Source organism: Lepisosteus oculatus, chromosome 5 (genome assembly GCF_040954835.1).
Source record: "Lepisosteus oculatus isolate fLepOcu1 chromosome 5, fLepOcu1.hap2, whole genome shotgun sequence".
Classification (NCBI taxonomy): Eukaryota; Metazoa; Chordata; class Actinopteri; order Semionotiformes; family Lepisosteidae; genus Lepisosteus; species Lepisosteus oculatus.
The window spans coordinates 4,393,039-4,411,735 of record NC_090700.1 but is presented as its reverse complement, the minus strand read 5'-3'; the positions used below and the strand labels follow the sequence as shown (position 1 = coordinate 4,411,735).

Genomic DNA, 18,697 nt, shown 5'->3' with positions numbered 1-18,697 from the left:
ATCTTTAAGGTTGCGCGCCCCCTCACCCCCGCGCCGTGCGCGCCCCCGCAGCGCCAGCTCGGCGCAGCTGTAGTCGCGTATTAATCGGGGCTGTAGTTGCTGGTAGTTTTGTAGGAGTTGGGACGTGCCGAGTGCGGGGCAAGGAAATGGACGGAAGACATTACAGGAAGATTCCATCTGGCTTTTTCAGCCTTGTTTTTGCAGTTTCCTTTCTTCTGCAGCTCGTAGCCGGCGCGCAAGAGAGGAAGGAGCAGGAGTGCTATAATTACGCTGGGGGGCATGTGTACCCCGGGGAGGCTTCCCGGGTGCCCGTGTCGGATCACTCCCTGCACCTCAGCAAGGCTAAGAGTGAGTTGATGCACTTTTCTCCCCTCTGTATGTACTGGGGGCGCCCCTGTTAGCGCTTGGCGAGCGAGAAAAGCATGCTCTGTGCATCGTATTGTGATTTAAAACGCCCAACAGCTGTCGCTATGCAAACGCGGCGTGAAACAGGCCGGACACGGAGGTGTCCCTGCAGCAGCGGATGGCTTTTATACAGCCCGGTAGCAACGCGTTAACCCCAAGTCATGCATGTATTTCGTGTAACGGATTGTTTTAATTTACATTTTTGGTGCATTTATTTTTTTATCTTGCTTATTCCATGCACCTGAACTGGGGTGTAATGTGTCGGATAGTACAAGCTAATTGCAGGTGCCGCGCTGTTCGGTGGGGGCTCTTAGGAAGTTTAGGGTCAGTGTTAAGGCCAGTTCGACCGCACAAACTATTGAGGGAAGGAAAAAAAAAACAGGTAAACTTCTCTCGCTTTTCATCAGTTTCCATATGTCGTCTCAGCGATGCTTTGTGAACACAGAATTACTGTAGATCGGGTCGGATCGCTGCTCTCACGCGTTTTTGAAAGGAGCCGCCAAAACGCCAATGAACTTCACGATAGACCTCGGTGCTGTTCAGCACCAGCACCTCCCGGGTTCACCCGATAGAGTAACTCTGGGACACGTCACGTTAAAACTCGGCCCGAAGCCATTTCCACAAAAAGAGCGACGATGCCAAAGGCCGGGGAATCGGTTTAAAGAGACAGTGCCCGTGCGAGGCCGAGGGCAATACGATATTTGTCGGTTAATCCTTTTTGCATTCCCTCTCCTGGAAGGTTGTAGGGTCTGCTTATATTTGGCTGCAATACTCGCTAGGGCTATATTTCTAGATATAGAGATCGTGGGAGCTGCGTGGAGTAAATGTGGAGATAGAGCATGATCATTACCCCCGCCAGCTCTCTCCGCAAGTTTCACTTAGTGGGCAGATCCGGTTCGGAGAGTCTGATGGTTTCGGCTGCACTTGGGGTCTTTCGACATCGCGACTGGAGACCTAGGTCCTGGGATGGTAAGGTGGTTTCCCAAGCCTGGTGCGATGTCTTGTGGCTGATCTTATCGCGCTGGCAGGTACAGCCCTGGTTCACAGTACCGACTGAAAGGAATCCGCTGTGCTGCCAGAAAAGGTTAAGAAGCAGGAGGGATATTTCAGTAGCTGTGTCCTTTTGGGCCGCGGGTCTCTGCCAGAGGCTGGTCCTGGCCGTCGGTCAGCGGCTGAAGCTCGTTCTGGTTCGGACCAGCTCACCCAGCAGCTGTCGGAGTTGGGTAACGGAGAGCCAGGCAGACCGGACCTGGGTGCAGGAGTGGTCTTGAAGAAGCTGTGGTCGGCCCTGTGTCCAGTCCTGATCTCTCTCTCTCTGTGTGTCTGTGTGTGTGTACAGTCTCCAAGCCAGCCCCAGACTGGGAGGGCACAGCCGTCATCAAGGGGGAGTTCAAGGAGCTGAAGCTGTCCGACTACAGAGGAAAATACCTCGTCTTCTTCTTCTACCCCCTGGACTTGTGAGTGTCGGCCTGTATCCGCTCAAACAGATCTACTTCCTCGTCCTGCAAGAGGTTCCTCTGCAGTTTACAGGGGCACCACCGTGTGGGGAGTTTAGGTGCATTTTTAATTTGGATTTTCTTGGGCTGTTGCATCTATTTCTTTCTTTCTTTGGGGAAAGCTGTCGAGACAAAACAAATGCCAGTATAAACGGCTTCCCCCAGCCCACCTCCACGCAGAACTGCCCACATGTTTGGGAAGTATTACACACTCGCCCCAGATCGCTGGTTCAGCTTGGGCGCGCGCTCGTGAGTAATGAGCTGTATTTCTCCTCTGTGTGCCGCAGCACCTTCGTCTGCCCGACGGAGATCATTGCGTTCAGCGACAGGATACAGGAGTTCCGCGACATCAACGCGGAGGTGGTGGCCTGCTCTGTGGACTCGCAGTTCACGCACCTGGCCTGGTGAGAGCCCTGCCCTGCCCCGCCCTCACACCCTGCTGATTCCAGGCCGCACATCCATTCCTCGTGACCGACGCTTGTGTGTCTTCTTGCCGGTTGAGGCCTTGGTTATGTATTTGCACTGTTTGCTTAATGACTTTTCAGATCCTGCCACCACACACACACTCACACAAATAGCCGGTTACACTTCGATACACCTTAACCTGAAATTTCTGACTTCTTAAGCATCTTAAGCAACACTAAGACCAGGTAGAGAGGTATGAAGATGCTTGGGGCAGCAGCATATCCCTCCTGTACCCCCTGTCAAGAGCAGTGAGGGGAGAGGAAAGCTTGTGTTAAAATGAATACACCAGTGAAGACATCGTTTAGAATATTGTGTACGATTAGGTCACCATGTCCTAGAAAAGAGATTGTTGCTCACGAATCGGCCCAGAGAGGAGCAACCACATACCTTGTAGGGCTTAAGGGAATGTCCTGCACTGACAGGCGGATGGAACTGAGTCTTTTCAGTCTGCAACAGAGACACCTGCAAGATGAACCCGTACAGGTATTTGAAATCCAGGAGGGCGCTGACGAAGTCTTACCCAGCAGATTTCTTCAGAATGGAAAGTGAAACGTGAGCCAGAGGGCACAAGTGAGAACTATATAGCCGTGCATTTAAACCGCAGAGCAGGAGTTGCTTTACCCAGAGGGTGGTGGGAGTGTGGAACAAGCTGCACAGGCTATCGGGTTCAACAACACGGCTGATTTCTTTCAAGAAATAGCTGGACGAGATCCTTGGATTAATTAGCTCCTGGGAAGTTCTGGGTTTTCTCCGGCACCTCACTGGACCGGCTCTGTTGTCTGTGCAGGATCAACACCCCCCGGAAACAGGGCGGACTGGGCCCGATGAAGATCCCGCTGCTGTCGGACCTCAACCACCAGATCGCCAAGGATTACGGCGTCTTCCTGGAGGACCAGGGCCACACGCTGAGGTGGGGTCGCCGCGCCGTCACCGGGGCGCCCACGCCCGCTGGCGTCCGTTCCAGCGCCCGCGGACTGTCGGTGAACTGATCCGCGGCATGAATCCGCACGTCCTGGCGGTCTTCCGCTCTCGACCTCATGCATGTTCGCCTTCTCTCTGTTGCATCTCCAGTGGGAAAAATAACATCCCAAACTTTTGACTAGAAAAAAAAACAGTCAGTCCGTTCAGTCAAGCTAGAATGAAAAGCAGCGGATGTGTGGGACCGCAGGACCAGGGTTCGGAAACCCGGCTGTGTGGCTCTTGTGCTGTAGTGTAACAGACATCATTCAAAATCACAGTCGGATAATCAGGACAGGAGCTTCCTTCACGGATAACTCTCCATTTGGAAACCTGGTCTATGTTGGGTTTTTTTAAAGCACAAAAACATATTTCTTTTGCATATTTGATTGTTTTTGGACAAAAGAGCTGACTTTTTATTCCTAGGGCAAAAACCATTCATTCTGCAAAGGAACAAGTAAAGGTTTATTCCATCCTGAAAAGAGAAGGAAAAAAACCCAACATTTCACCTGTGGAGCCTTCTTCAGGTTGACTTGGGTTGATGTGTTTCCTTTCTTCTCCTTTCAGCAGGGAATAAACCTTTACTTGTTCCTTTGCAGCCTACACATGTGGACGCAGCTCCCTACCTGAACCATTCATTCTGTTAAATTTTAACAACTGTAGTATAACAACATCTGAGCCCTCAGCAGAGGGCGAGTTCCCTGTTGTCCTTTGACTGGCGTATTTAATTCTCCGTTTAAAAGCAATGCATGTTGGCTACCAGCCCCGACTGTGTGTGTCATTCCCTTCCTGCCCTCTTTCCTCAGAGGCCTGTTCATTATCGATGACAAAGGGATTCTGCGTCAGATCACGATGAACGACTTACCTGTGGGCCGCTCTGTCGATGAGACTCTGCGCTTGGTTCAGGCCTTCCAGTACACAGACAAGCACGGGGAAGGTAAGGGTCATTTCAAGGTAGATGAGGCAGGCTGGACAAAAAAGTGACCGCAATTACAGCGGTCCACTAGAGGTCGCCAAAGGGCATCTAACTGATAAATGACACCCAGTGTTGCTATTGACTACATTATGATTATAATTAATAATTGCTTACACTTATATAGCGCTTTTCTGGACACTCCACTCAAAGCGCTTTACAGGTAATGGGGACTCCCCTCCACCACCACCAATGTGCAGCATCCACCTGGATGATGAGTGTAAAAATACAAAACTATTACCGATACAAGACAGTGCTTGACATAAAGGGCATCCATGGTATAGTTGTTGTTGTTGTTTAGCATTCTTTTGTTTTAAGAGCTGAAGAAACAATTGCATTAAGTCTCATACACTTAATTTGATGTCCATCCTGGGGTTTCTGCATGTGCAGGTCCCTGAGACCACAAAGCCAAGAGCAGGGTCTCTTGCAGTATGTTTAAATTTAAACTGCAGTGCTGTTATTTCTGCACTTGATGCAACCGTTCAGCTGAAATGGAGGAAGTAAATGTGATTTCTGTTGCGTTGGGGGAAAAACGGTTTTGATATCAAGGAGTAAGCTTTCTTTTTTAGCATATTGTTACCCTCTCGATGCATGGGTGGAGTGGCTGCCTCTGTGAGGCAACAGATCTGGGTTCATGCAACAAAACAACATGGGAAGATGTTGCTGTGTTGATGAAAGGTCCGAGTGCCTGGTCTCTTCCTAACCCGTCTGACTGTTCGAGCCATGTGAGCCCGCGCTCTGAGCCTCTCATAATCTCAGTGACCCTTCAACGCTGTTGTTTCAGTGTGTCCAGCTGGCTGGAAGCCTGGCAGCGAAACAGTAAGTAAAGACATCCTTTAACTTTCAGGCCTCGGTTTGCTAAGGCTGGGAGAGGTACTAGCAGTGTCTGAATCAGGGCAGCCTAGTAGCCTGTAGAGGCCCAATTGTTGAGGGGGAGGTGGGGGGGCAACTCTATGATGAATTAGCCGGATTATTATAATGCACAAGGCTCCAGCTGTGATAGAGACCTGAAGGGGTGCAGGCAGGCTGGGAGGCATGCTGGAGGTACCTGACAAGCGGTGGAAATCGTAAACCGTAAGGTGTCGCTCGTCTCCTTTCCCGCTGTTTTGGTCCAATCGGATCAATCCAGAGGAGATTAGAAACACTTGGTGGCCAAAGCAAGTGCCGTGAGTAACGTCCCACTGAAACAGTCCACCTGCACGAAACCTGGTGCTCTTCCTCCAGCTGCCTACGGTGTTTTACCCACTGGGGGGGAGTGGAATTTGACCTGCATTTGTGTTTTAGGATGTTGCATTGACAGGCGGTTTTCCCTGTTCTTAAGATGCATGGGTGGAATTGAAGGTCAATCCTGACGCACTTCTCTCTCGCTCTCTCTCTCTAACAGATAATTCCAGATCCTTCAGGGAAACTGAAGTATTTCGATAAGCTGAACTAAACAAACTCAACGCCCCCAGTTTGTCACATCAGCCCACACTGATATAGCATCCGCAAAGATCTGAATTCTTACGATTGACTGACCAAATAAAACCTTGACTTTGTTAATCCTGTCTGCGTCTAGTATTTCATATTGTAGAAGAGCGCCGTTTTTCCACAGAAAAGGAAATGTTACTACATAAAGCTGAAATAATCATGGCCTTCAAACGGCAAAAAGACCTGGTTAATCACTGTCGAGAGGCAGACATGATGGTTGCCTTCCTCTGCATGAAACTAGCTCATTGGCAGATTTATTAGTTATAAATTGTTAATCTATCCTTCACTCCTGCTAGTAAGGATAAGGGTTAACCTGAAGTATGTTTTTAATAGAAAGGTAGGTTAATAATTCACATCATCTAATATATTGGCAAATGAGGTTGTTTCAAATAAGAAAAATGGTTCTGCACACACTTTTTGCCTTTACATGAAGCAACGCCTTTATATTTCATTATAAATAAGTTGTTTAAGTAAAAATAGGCATTTTGTAAAAAAAATATTCTTTGAGTTGTAAAATTGCTGCACAATAGTGCATAAAATGGATTTACCTGGGTTGACTTTCTGACTATGCCGCATTAAAGCAAAATGTCCCTTTTTTTTATAAAAAGTTTTTATTTTTCATTGGGGATTACAAAGAACTGTAAAGCTCACACCTGATCCACTTACACAGAGAGGAAGTCTGTCCATGTTGTACATGCAGACACCAAGGACGTCTTGCCTCTTGTTATACAGGTAAACTAAATCGTTTTCAAATATACCAAATAGAATACAAGTCTAGTTTTGTCATCGCTAAAGAACAGGAAAAAGGAAAAACTTTTTTTTTTAAAGCATACCATATGAGAGCCGTGTGGTACATTCAGCAAAAATCTTAAAATTGAGCTCTTATATCAATCTCTTTATAAGGCTGAAAACCCTTTGCCTGCCACATGTTGACCAGTATAATTCAGAGCTGGTTTCCTGCAGCGTAACGTGGGACGAACCTGAAGGAGTGTAACAAGTCCCCTGTCTGAGGATATGAGATCCTGTCTTGGCCAGAACTTTATATATCAGTTTCTGGCATGATGGATTATTGTATCTCATGATCTCAGATTAGAGGTGGTCATGTATTTCGTTGTATTTAATCTCGAGGCTACAGACTTATCGGGAAACCATACCAATCTTCCCAACCCTAAAGCTTCTGGAATATAGCACTTAGTCACTCTATGGGCAGTAGTGGCATCATGCATAAATATAGGCAAAGCTGAGAACAGAATAGCGGGTAGACAGCACAGGGGTCGGATCCTCTGAGCAGCACTCAGGTACTCCTGTGTCTTCTGTGAATTGCATTTTTCCCCCAAGTCTTGTAGTATAAAGCCCACACGGTTGACCGGAGACGAAGGCAACGTTGTCCCGGACGAAGTTCCATTCTTTCCCTGGTGGAGATTCAGGGTGATGTCATCCTTCTCCACCCGGGGTACAACCTGTTTTAATGTTCCTTTGAATACCTTGATGTAGCACTCGGAGTCACCCCCCCCCATCTTGCAGCTCTCCAGTCTGGAAAGAGCTGGGAGTGTGCTGGGATCCTCTTGTCCGTCTGGCGTTCAGCTAGGCAACTGTAACTCCCTTCATGGTCACATCGAAGTGCCTCTTCCCATCCAAGTACAGCATGGACTCTGGCAGCAACAAGCACATCAGAATTACTCACCCCTGCAGCTACACCAGCTTTCCTTAGCAGGCCCTGTGGCCTTCATTCAGGAGCTCAGTTAGAATGACACTTAAAGTCTGAGATTTTCTGTGACAGTATGTACTGTAAGCATTCGTTAAAGTGGGTTCTGGGACAGGCTAGTGGAATTAAAACAAACACTGAAGTGAACAAAGTGAACCCTGACCTCCGTAGGTCTTAGGGAAGACCTGTGGGACCTCCTCCTGCGAGCAGAACGTGAAGTGGAAGACATTGGTAGTGTTGTGCTGCCGGGTCAAAGCGTCAAAAACTTCTGTGTGAACTCTGACCTGGATGTACTTTTCCTCTGTGTAGCATACCTGGCAAGAACACGTCAAGAAAATACATCAGGCAGGTAGATGCAATGCATTGCACGTGCTCCAAAAACCTTTCATTGACAAACCACTGAGTAATTCCCTACAAAACATTAGAAAAGAAAAATTATCTAGTCCTCTCAAATGAAGAACTGCAGCCAACAAGACAAGCTGTCAGTGCCCTGCATGTGCTATGAAAGCATCCAGGTTGACACAATACGCATGCCTTTTTCTAAGAAACAGGTAGACTCTCTTAGTACAACATCCTGGTGGGGTTCACCTCGTACACCTGAGCTCACCTGGTGGGGTTCACCTCGTACACCTGAGCCTCACCTGGTGGGGTTCACCTCGTACACCTGAGCCTCACCTGGGAGGATAGGAGCAGCAGGGACCCGAGTTCCACAGGCTTCTGGAACAGGATATCATCCACAGCCACCAGGTGCGGCCGGGACCCCCTGCAGGGACACACCCAGAGGCAATCTCACATACAGGCACACCCACATTTCAGCAGAGCGCACATACAAGCTGTCCCATTCGTATCGGACACATTGATATTTAACAGGTCTAAGGAAGGTCAGAAACAGGAAAATACAGATTTTGCAAAGCAAACAAATGTGTGTTCTTCTACTTTTGATAAATGTGATAACACATTCTTGAATTGTTAAAGACGGATTGGGATCAACATCAACTGTAATCCACATCATTTACCCATGTAATTTAAAAGAAGCAGATCTGTAATGTATCCAGAGTGTAGTAAGGCAAAACATTTGCATCAACATAATTTAATAAAACTGTAGTTTCCATTAATAACCTTTGTTTTATTACACACATGAATGTGTCGGATATAAATGGGACATTCTGTATCAGGTATTTAACACTCGTGTGTTCCGAAAGTCCAAACAAATTCACTGTTTCTAACTTCATCACACACAGAAAACCAAACTATTAACGTTATAAATCACTTTTAAAAAACAAACACTGAAGCCGGCAGACTCCAGAACAGAAATCTGAGACATCGTGCACTCTGCACTCTCACCCGTAGGAGCAGGCGTTGGCCCAGCCGAGTTCATAGGCCTTTCTCATGAGGAAACCCCCGAATATCCTGTTGAAAATGTTGCGCTCCTTTGAAGGAGAAAAACAGACACACACATCGCTCAGCTTCAACTGCACATCACAGCGGTGAAAGCTCAGGTCTGGTGCAGGGTTACAGTGGGATTTCCTCAACTCTTGGCCTCCTGCTTTCTAAAAGTCATCAAGTCAAGCTACAGCAGCGGGAACCATCGTTTTCCTATGACTTAGCACTGCTTTGAGTGGTCATCTGGAGTCAGGAACAGCAGACAGTTTTAACACCTGCTCTTTTTTTTACCTCACGGTCTTTATACTACGGTTTAAAGCCGAGGCAAGAAAAATGTCAAATCTTGCAAAGGCCATGCAATACTCCCACATGCTCAATAAGTGAGCGTGGGCACAGACCCAGAGGATGGAGCGCATTTCAAACGTTGCAAACGCAAAAACTCCATCTTGTCCCGGGTCTGAACTGTGGACATTCTGCTCATCGGACCCGAGAGGGACGCAGCTGCTCCGGCTCCTGGCCCGGCGTACCTGCGGGTGGCAGATCTCCAGCCCCTTCAGCTTGCCGTCCTCCATCCACACGGAGTTGGCAGGCAGAACGCGACTGCGGAAGCTGACCGTCCTGCAACCCAAGAGGGGGGGGCTTAACAGCGAGGCTGAATGAATAACGCCCTGCGCACCCGACCCAGGAGTCTGAACCCATGACTCGCCTACTGCTCTTCTGCTGTTTGCCTCGACCTACACACGGGTGCAGTCTTGCAAGGCTATTTAAACTAGCTCAGGCTTTTACAACACTGCACTAGCGAAAGAAGGATGCCTCCTACAGAAGTGGGAGAGGCTCCCTGGAGCTCCAGGTCACAGACAGGGAGCGAATTCGGCTCGGGGCCCTCGAGGAGGCGACATTGATAAGTGCAAGTTCGCGCCCGTGTGAGAAGGCTCGAGGGCGATGGAAGAAAGGAGATCGTAAGGGCTCGCCACGCAGCGGGACAGCAGGGTCCCCTCTCGGGTGAGAGCGGAGCGCCGTCAGACTGACTTGGGGTCCAGGGTGTTCAGGAACATGCTGTGCACGATCTTCCGCTCCTCGGCTGTCGGGGCCACCTTCAGCAGCGAGGCTGTGCTCAGCTCCACCCTCCTCGCCTTATTAACTGTGGGGGAGCGTGAGAAAGATACACATACGGCCTCTTAAAGATAAGAGGATAAGATCACTTTATTAGCCACGTACAATCTCTTCCATTAGGGATTCGTCTTTTCTCATACCCCAGCTTGCTCTCCATGAGACACACAGACAGAGAGAGAGAAGCTGGGGGTCAGAGCGCAGGGTCAGCCATTGTACAGTGCCCCTGGAGCAGTTAGGGTTAAGGGCCTTACTCAGGGGCCCAACGGAGTAGGATTCCTCTGCCGGCTGCAGGATTTGAACTGGCAACCTTCCAGCCACAGGCACAGATCTTTAGCCACAGAGCCACCACACCGCCCCAGTAGTAATCAATGTTTTATACGTTCATTTTACATTTTCATTTTCGGGTGGACCGATAATATAATGCGGCAGCACAGTGGCACAGCAGTTAGCACTGGGGCCCTGGGTTCGATTCTGGACCTGGGATGCTACCTGTGCGGGCGCTAACCGGCCCCAGTGTGAGTGTGTGCGTTGTTGTCCGTGTCTGTGTGTGCCCTGTGATGGACTGCCAGCGTGTCCAGGGTGTTCCCTGCCCCGTGCCCGTTGCTTGACGGACCAGGCTCTGGCTCCCCGAGACCCTGAACTGGATGAAGCAGTTAGAAAAGGGATGACTGGGTAACACGATGCACTGCAATACGTGAGGGACAGTGTCCTGAAATACAGCTCATCCTAAATAGAGGTGAGCAGGCATGGCGGCGAGTGGGGAAGAGAATGCGGAGAGGCGCGCGTGGGTTCCTTACTCTCTCCTTGCTGGAAGAGCTTCTCCTCCTCTGGGCCGTCGGGCTGCAGCGGGTTGACAAACGCAGCCCTAGCAAACGAACGCCGACAGTTAATACAGAGGACTGTCCGCGTCACGTCCGGACACAGCTCTGCGAAGCTCGTGGCGACCGCGGACTGTCAGACACGTGGGCGGCGCACCACTCTCGTGGGGTGAGAATCTGGCCGCTGGCACGAAACGGGCAACTGCTGCAGTCACAGGGCTCCCGAGAAAGCTGATGAAGCCCGTTCAGGATGTGCAAAGCTCCGAGGCACAGCAATCTTTATACTTACAGAGGGATTGTGCATCTATAATACAAGCAGGGGAATCAAGCAGTTCATCTTTTCTTCCCGCTTTGACACGCAGTCAGATGGCCGTTCTGCACCCAAGATTAACTCACCTCTTGTTCTCTGGGTCCCGGGCAACCATGACAAAAGTCGCATCCAAAACTGGACTGTAGGCACCATCATGGTACTGAGGAAAGAGTCCACATGACATGAAAAATCTTTCAGCTATGTTTTAGTTTCAGCAAAGTGAAACTTGGCTCATTTTTCTTAAGCGTGATGAAGTGAAAATATTTATTTTGCCTTTCCATTATCTCCCGGTACGTTTACAGCCTAACATTGTATAGCTCATTTCAGAAAACAGTTTTTACCCCAGAAAAAAAAAACATTCTGAAAATAAACCCAGTATGTCATCAATGGTAAGTGGTAACATTGGAGGACCTACAGTATACACTGCAACGAAACATTCTTACACATTCTGCGCTTTTCAGATCAGTGTTTTTCCTTCTTAATCCAGAAACACAATGAGATTATTATTGTTGCTGCTCATAGTATGCAGATGCTGTAACTCTTGATTGTGTGTAAGATGCTCAAAGGTTTCTCACAGCACTGCATGAATGATGCAGTTGACAATTTTTACTTCACAATTCACCTAAAGAGCAAGCCCAATTAGTGTGTCACATTCGGAGGAAGAGATTTATAATACTACTAAATGCTGAACATGTCCTTTTAGCAATTATTTCAACAGATTAAAATTTAGCACTGTGTACATACTGTATGTACAGTATTTACTATTATTAAAATGTACATTATGTTTCTACTTTTCAAACTAAACTGCATGCACACAAGTGTAATGAGAAAGACAGTAGACTTCAGAAGACTGCAATTCTCTCCCTACCTGAGACATGTGCATCTTGGCCTCTATCGAGGTCTTGCCCACCCAGGTCACATGGCCTGTAAACTTAATGTCGCAGTCTGGGTAGATGATGTTTTTCCTCATATCTGCAAAACCACAGTACTCTGCTTTAAAGGAGCACGGTCTGTCACTGAAATGTCAGACGAACCGAAAAAAAAAGTAAGTTCTGGAGTACTTCCATCTTGAAGCCTTTCACAGGACAAGATTCGGAACGCATACAGTACACCAACCTTTGAAAGAACAGACCAAAAACCCAGCACCAGGGCCCCAGAGCTGCAACTGTACTTCAACAACGTGAAATGAGTACGAGCAAGCGAACCAGCTGCTGCCCGCTCTGTTTTAGTTCAGCCCAGTCACTGCTGAAACCGCAGAACAACAAGATGTTTTTTATAGAGAAAGACCTTTGACTCGAGTTTCCCCAGACACACTTTCTAACACATGCAACTTGAGGTGCAATTACAAAGGACTGTGTAGGATGAGCTGATGCCTGAACATCCGCCACTACAGCACAGTAACAAAGGCTGGACAAACTCGAGTACAAAAACACCTACCGATTTTGTCCACCAGTGCAGTGACTATGGACAGCGGAGATCTCTGAGGTGTATCCCTTTTAGTGTGGGAGTAGCAGATAAGAACTAGGAGGAACAAAGACACTTACAGTAACACACATTTTACTTCATTGAATATTTGAAAAAAATCCAAACAGTTTAAGTGAATAGGCAATTAATTTGTAGACTATTACTGGGTGAACTAGAGAATTAAGTACGTTATCCATGTAGTGCAACAGTTCTGGAGATCACTTTAATTGTAGCGTTTAGTTTATTTCTGTCATTACAAAAATTGCTTTAACATCTTCAACCCCAAAATGCTCTTTTGCCATAGGAAACATTGGCAATGGAGTTATTCTATAGTAAATTATATTTTTTTTGTGAAAGTAGAAAAAAATACTTCTAGATAACTGACTCATTCAATTCATAGTTACAGCTGATTAAGAAGTCAAAAATAAAACCTGCAAACACACAAAATACATACCTGCTAAACTGTCAAGATCTTCAAGGATTCGTCCGAACCTGTTGAAACATTGAATTAATATCAAACTGCTCTTTCCCCAGACTTGCACTCTCACAAGACTTGTGAAGCCAGAGTTCACACAGCACAGCTGTGGCAAACTGAACCCCCTTCTCTCCAGAACTCTCCCTCTCTCCTCACTCTGCACAAGCTGGGCCTGAAACTGCCTCCGGCCCCAGAACCACGGACCGGGAAGCAGAGTCTCGAAACGCACCAGGCTAGTCTGACCGACAGCAGTTAACAGCCTGTAGCTCAGCAAGGCAGAGCCTGGACAGCACTGGTCAGACCTCCAGGGAAAACCATTTCTGATCCAGTGCACCTGAATGGTTACCGGTAACACTGTGCTGGAGGAGGTGTCATCCTCTCGTGAGATCCTGGCTATTTGATCACTACTGAGTAGGAGAGTTAATCCTGTTGTCTGGCCTCCCTAAAGCTTCCCCTTGATTCGACTGGTGTAGCAGCTTCACACTTCAGTGCAGTGGGGCTGCTGTCAGTCACACAGAAGAGGGCTGTGCTTCGGGGCCTGAGGTGGGTAAAGCACTGAAGTAAATGCAATAATTATTCCTCATTCTCGTATGTGTAAACAGCACGAGCCTTCCAAAGCAGGGAGTATTGTGGGAGGCATGCAAGTATTAGATCAGAGCCAAGAGACCTCAGATCTGCTTGCTCCAGATTTTGGACAGGGGTTCGCTGACCTGGTCCCGTGTGACCACCCCCCTGCTGGTTCAGAACCCAGCTGAGCTCTTCACTTGATTGATCTGGCTGCTCGACCGGACCATTGACAAGCTTGGTTTCTCTACTCGAAAGCTGGGAGATCAATTCACTCAAAGGCCACCTCAAAGGCGTCATCACGTGTAAGAACCATTTCACATGAATCAGTCCATGTGTGAGGCCAGCTGGTTGGTCACTTACCTAACGCTGTTGTGGACGTTGAGGTACTTCTCACGCAGCTCCGGCTGGCTGCCCAGGGGCAGGTGGACCTCGATGTAACTGTCCTTCATCTTGCGAGCGGGCAGGTCTTCCTGGCGCGTGGCCAGCTGGGAGGTCAGGGAGGCGCGCTCCCGCAGGGCCTGCTGGTGGTCGCTGCACAGAGACCGAGCCCAGCAGCAGCACCAGGAAGAAGGAAGGGTTAGTTCCACATGCGACAGCAGCAAGAAGAAACACGTTCCAGCTGTAGAGCCTCCTCCCGGTGTGAGGGAGAGTGAGGAAGGTGGCAGGGAAATAAGTCACAGGAGAGGACAGAGCAGGTGAGAATGGACACACAGGTGAGAGGTGTCCAAACGAAGGGCGATCTGGGGAAAGATGTGTGAAAATTGTGATTTCAGGCTTTCACACCTGTGTGCACATTCTTACCAGCTCTGTCCTCCGTTCTCCTGTGCCTGACATCCCTGCTCACTTCTCTCTCTCTCCCTCAGACCTGAAGCATGGCCTGTTTCTCTTTTCTTCTTTTCAGTGTGGAATTAACCTTTACTTGTTCCTCTGCAGCCAGGCTGCCACAGTTCCCTGCTCGAACCTAAAGCAACACCAGCTGAGTGTAATCAGGGTGGAGCGGTGGCTCTGTGGCTAAGGATCTGCGCCTGTGGCTGGAAGGTTGCCGGTTCAAATCCCGCGGCCGGCAGAGGAATCCTACTCCGTTGGGCCCCTGAGCAAGGCCCTTAACCCTAACTGCTCCAGGGGCGCCGTATAATGGCTGACCCTGCGCTCTGACCCCCAGCTTCTCTCCCTGTCTGTGTGTCTGTGTCTCCATGGAGAAAAGCTGGGGTATGCGAAAAGACGAATTCCTAATGCAAGAAATTGTATAGGGCTAATAAAGAAACATTATTATCATAATTAGTACCTAGACAAGCTACCAAGTCTTTCAGGTCTTGGAGTCTTCATAGGTAAAACACTAGAGGGCAGCATCTAATGACACACACAAGTGTTACATGTTCGAGTAAAACATTTTTTAAATAATTTGTTCAAGGAGAAATCCAAGAAGTATTTCCAAGAAACATGACACATCTAACTTCTATATTTTAAAATGCTCCAGCACCAAAGTTGACTGGAGACACTACACACTGGAGCAATATCTAGCAAATCAAAGTTTCCCAGCAGGTTTTACTGAAACAACAATCACTGAGGAATCGCCCTTGACAGCCACCTGCCTGCCCGATTCATCCTAAACTGCAGAAAAGAGTTTTTATTTCTGAAGGCACCCACATTCGACCTTAATCTAGAGACTGACAGAAAAGTGTATTTAAACAAGAATGAAAAAGTGTCTCTGGGAGGTCAAAATTAATCACATAAATGGCACACTTACACCCAAAGCTTAGCCAAGCTTCTTATTCAAACAAGTTGGAATTAAACATATCATTAAAAATGACCCACAATGAAGAATTAAATACTATACCTCCAGTTAGTTGAAGCTCCCACTATCTGCCTCAGTCTATTCCTAACTGATAAAAAAAAATAATTCATTTACATGAACTGTTGCAAATCCACATTCAATCATACATTCCACATCATTTTCCTTCTTAAATAATTTAACATAAGGGGGTAGAGATAAAACGAAAACAAATTACTTTATTTTTCCATTTAAATGAACACAATCATGCGTAGCAGCAGAGAACTGCTGGGAGATTACGTATTTCACTACGTGAATTTATAGGCGTAGAACACCAACAAAAACTAAAATAACATGGAAATGCAAAAGGCAACAGTTAAAGGTATATATAGTCACCTTATACTTATATACTGTATATATAAGCGCATACATATATAATCATGCAAAGCAAAGCAACAAGCACTGTCCACCCTGATCACTCTTGTAGTGCTATTTACCCACCTCTCAGTAGAAAGAACTTGCTTTCACTGAGAATTTAAAAGACCTGTGCTGCAGGCTGTAAGGAAATTTACAAGGTAATGACATATTCCGTGCAATTATTCACATCTTCAATTTCTCACATTTTCTAAAATCCATCTATTGCCTCAAAGGCAAAACAACAACTGTCAGAAAGGTTAAGTTCCAATCTGCAAATAACTTCCTTGTAAATTCCTTTCCAGTTCAGGGTCCGTTAGGTAGAATAAGTCAGTGCCCAGCTCGTGGCCTACAGTACGTGCAGGTGTTAGATTGTGTTACACATGCTGGTTTGTTACTGTTTTTACCAACACACCATCGTTCACAAGCAAGTGCGAATGTCCTGCAGAAACACAAAAACAAGGCTAAGTCATGGAATGAGGACCAAACTTGAAAACAATGCAGTTTGCAGACAGTAAAAAGTGGAGATTAAAACTATCTGGGAAGCATCTGGTCCCAGGTGTTGTATGTGTTCGGGATTATTCATCTTCTGCACTCAATTTCTGGCAAATCTGTAGCCCCACAAACATTCAATAAAACTCCTTAATTACTGAATACTCAAGTCTTCAAAATGTCAATTTTTCTTAACTTGACAACTGACTTTAATACGGTCCAATGCTTTGTAAAACACCCTTAACCCTGCAGAATAACTAAGAGGAAAACTAAACCAGACATTTAATTTAACAACATTCTATGCAACTCCACAAGTTTTCCATCGAGTCAGAACCACACATAACACTATAGTACAGTACTGAAACCCTATCTTATTTTGGTACCTGAATCCCTTCTAAGAAATATTGATAGCACACAGCCAGTCTTAAAAACATTTTTTTTCTTCCCAAAAACACTGTATGGGCTTGGAAAATCTGTATGGGAATGTCCTTTCATTAATATAACACATTTAGGATGTTAACCCCAGAGTCCTGTCTTGAGTTCTAAAACACACACCCTTCCTAAAATTCAGCTTCCTAAATCAACTGGTGAAGCGGTTTCTCACTCCTCCCCTAGATCTGCTGTGCTTTTGGGGCTGCTGGTGCAGAACGAACACTGTGTGTCTCCCAGGTGGGGCTGCTGGTGCAGAATGATCACTGTGTGTCTCCCAGGTGGGGCTGCTGGTGCAGAATGATCACTGTGTGTCTCCCAGGTGGGGCTGCTGGTGCAGAATGGCCACTGTGTGTCTCCCAGGTGGTGCTGCTGGTGCAGAATGGCCACTGTATGTCTCCCAGGTGGGGCTGCTGGTGCAGAATGAACACTGTGTGTCTCCCAGGTGGTGCTGCTGGTGCAGAATGGCCACTGTGTGTCTCCCAGGTGGGGCTGCTGGTGCAGAACGAACACTGTGCGTCTCCCAGGTGGGGCTGCTGGTGCAGAATGGCCACTGTGTGTCTCCCAGGTGGGGCTGCTGGTGCAGAATGGCCACTGTGTGTCTCCCAGGTGGGGCTGCTGGTGCAGAATGAACACTGTGTGTCTCCCAGGTGGGGCTGCTGGTGCAGAATGGCCACTGTGTTACTCCCAGGTGGGGCTGCTGGTGCAGAATGGCCACTGTGTGTCCCAGGTGGTGGCTACACTTTAGTGAGAAAGGAAGTGGATCCTCTGCTGTATGTATTATAAGCCGTTTTGGGGTTCTTTGGCATGAGAGGTGATGCACAAAATGACTATGACTATATTGCTATGTGACAGAAACCGGAGGTGGATATGGGGACAAGCAAACGCTTGTTTAGTTTACCTTCTGCCATGTCAGGAGACCGTCCCTGTGACCCCGCAGAGCCGGAGGACAGAGCCCGGGCTGCCACCGCGGAGGCAGCGTTCAGTAACCGCAGCCTGAAGAACAAGCACATCGCGTTTCCTGACATTTCCTGAACAGTATCTCACACCAAACACACCAGAGAGGAGATAAATACCGCTCTGTGCGAATACACAGGGCCTTTCCTTAATGAGGGTTTTTAAATTCTGCACTTCATTGCACTTTGACAAATTCTGAGACAACATGCGGACGAGACTGCTCGGTTCTGAGACCACGCCTATCAATGTAATCACTGTTGGACTATTTCACCCCAAACACCTGGAGATTAGAATCTTATTACGCTCCCGTTATTAGAAATAATCTGTATTTAAAGGGCGGTTGATAAAAAAAATGTTATTTACCGTAATGGTTTATTAAACAATGATAAAATCGAGTTTGGTTCACAGTGCAGAAGCTTCACAAACTTGAGAAGAAGAGATAAGGGTGATTCGTTTAAACATGCTCTATGTAATATGAACAGACTTACCTTAGGGACAAGTAAGGTAACATTTCTGTGAAGCAGTAAGAATATAATCTATGAAACACGCCAACGCGCACAGCACAGATGGCTAAAAATGACAGGACTAATAGTTCCGGGTGGACGTGACGTTTCCTATTACGTCATGATTGCAGCAAACCCGCCCTATAAAGTTTACACAAGCGCTGCTTCTGAAGCGTCAAACTGAAACCGAGTTCTTAGTTGCAAAAAGCTTGGAAAAACCCCTTGACAGATATTGCCTTATAAACAAGGTTCCGGAAATACCATTTAAAGGTTTTAGGAATTATCCCGTTCAGCTAACGCTCTCTAGGTTCAGATATAAAAAAGATGATTCATGCGTGTTCTGTAAGACTGGAAAACAAGCGCTTGACACGTTTATCGGTTACCCGTACATACAAAGCTGTTTTAGACAGACTTACGAAAGTTTGTCTTTCGGCATTTAAATGTGAATTTTAAATGTAAGGACTTTGGCATTATGTTATGTTTTGCCAGATGTAATATGATTGAAGAACATTTATGATTAATGTGTTAGT

General features: G+C 47.2%; 2 protein-coding genes across 3 annotated transcripts; one reads left to right on the top strand and one right to left on the bottom strand.

The window, feature by feature from the left end:
• Nucleotides 1-34: 34 nt before the first annotated feature.
• Nucleotides 35-5,838, top strand: prdx4 (peroxiredoxin 4). Its single transcript, XM_015341314.2, has 7 exons — nucleotides 35-348; nucleotides 1,745-1,862; nucleotides 2,189-2,305; nucleotides 3,154-3,276; nucleotides 4,130-4,260; nucleotides 5,081-5,115; nucleotides 5,681-5,838. The coding sequence occupies exons 1-7, from the start codon at nucleotides 147-149 to the stop codon at nucleotides 5,729-5,731; spliced, it is 777 nt and encodes a 258-aa protein (XP_015196800.2). The 5' UTR covers nucleotides 35-146; the 3' UTR covers nucleotides 5,732-5,838.
• A 520-nt stretch (nucleotides 5,839-6,358) lies between these two features.
• On the bottom strand, nucleotides 6,359-18,277 carry acot9.1 (acyl-CoA thioesterase 9, tandem duplicate 1). 2 transcript variants are annotated; one of them, XM_069189885.1, is made up of 16 exons: nucleotides 18,153-18,276; nucleotides 17,609-17,703; nucleotides 16,202-16,228; nucleotides 15,439-15,484; nucleotides 13,962-14,132; nucleotides 13,014-13,051; nucleotides 12,533-12,616; nucleotides 11,964-12,067; nucleotides 11,182-11,255; nucleotides 10,765-10,832; nucleotides 9,884-9,995; nucleotides 9,382-9,472; nucleotides 8,816-8,901; nucleotides 8,147-8,234; nucleotides 7,635-7,785; nucleotides 6,359-7,418 (listed from the first exon to the last, which is right to left on the bottom strand). In XM_069189885.1, the coding sequence occupies exons 1-16, from the start codon at nucleotides 18,173-18,175 to the stop codon at nucleotides 7,351-7,353; spliced, it is 1,326 nt and encodes a 441-aa protein (XP_069045986.1). In that variant the 5' UTR covers nucleotides 18,176-18,276; the 3' UTR covers nucleotides 6,359-7,350. The 2 variants fall into 2 exon arrangements, with proteins under 2 accessions (XP_069045986.1, XP_069045987.1); XM_069189886.1 differs by lacking the exon at nucleotides 16,202-16,228 and having other exon boundaries at nucleotides 18,153-18,277.
• Nucleotides 18,278-18,697: the final 420 nt, after the last annotated feature.

Coding starts and splice junctions, on each gene's coding strand:
- prdx4 (XM_015341314.2), top strand. CDS start 147: ATGGACGGAAGACATTACAGGAAGATTCCATCTGGCTTTTTCAGCCTT. Junction 3,277..4,129: donor GACCAGGGCCACACGCTGAG/GTGGGGTCGCCG, acceptor CTCTTTCCTCAG/AGGCCTGTTCATTATCGATG. Junction 4,261..5,080: donor CACAGACAAGCACGGGGAAG/GTAAGGGTCATT, acceptor CTGTTGTTTCAG/TGTGTCCAGCTGGCTGGAAG.
- acot9.1 (XM_069189885.1), bottom strand. CDS start 18,175: ATGTTACCTTACTTGTCCCTAAG. Junction 15,485..16,201: donor GCACTTGCTTGTGAACGATG/GTGTGTTGGTAA, acceptor TTTTTTTATCAG/TTAGGAATAGACTGAGGCAG. Junction 9,996..10,764: donor GCTCTTCCAGCAAGGAGAGA/GTAAGGAACCCA, acceptor GCTCCCCCACAG/TTAATAAGGCGAGGAGGGTG.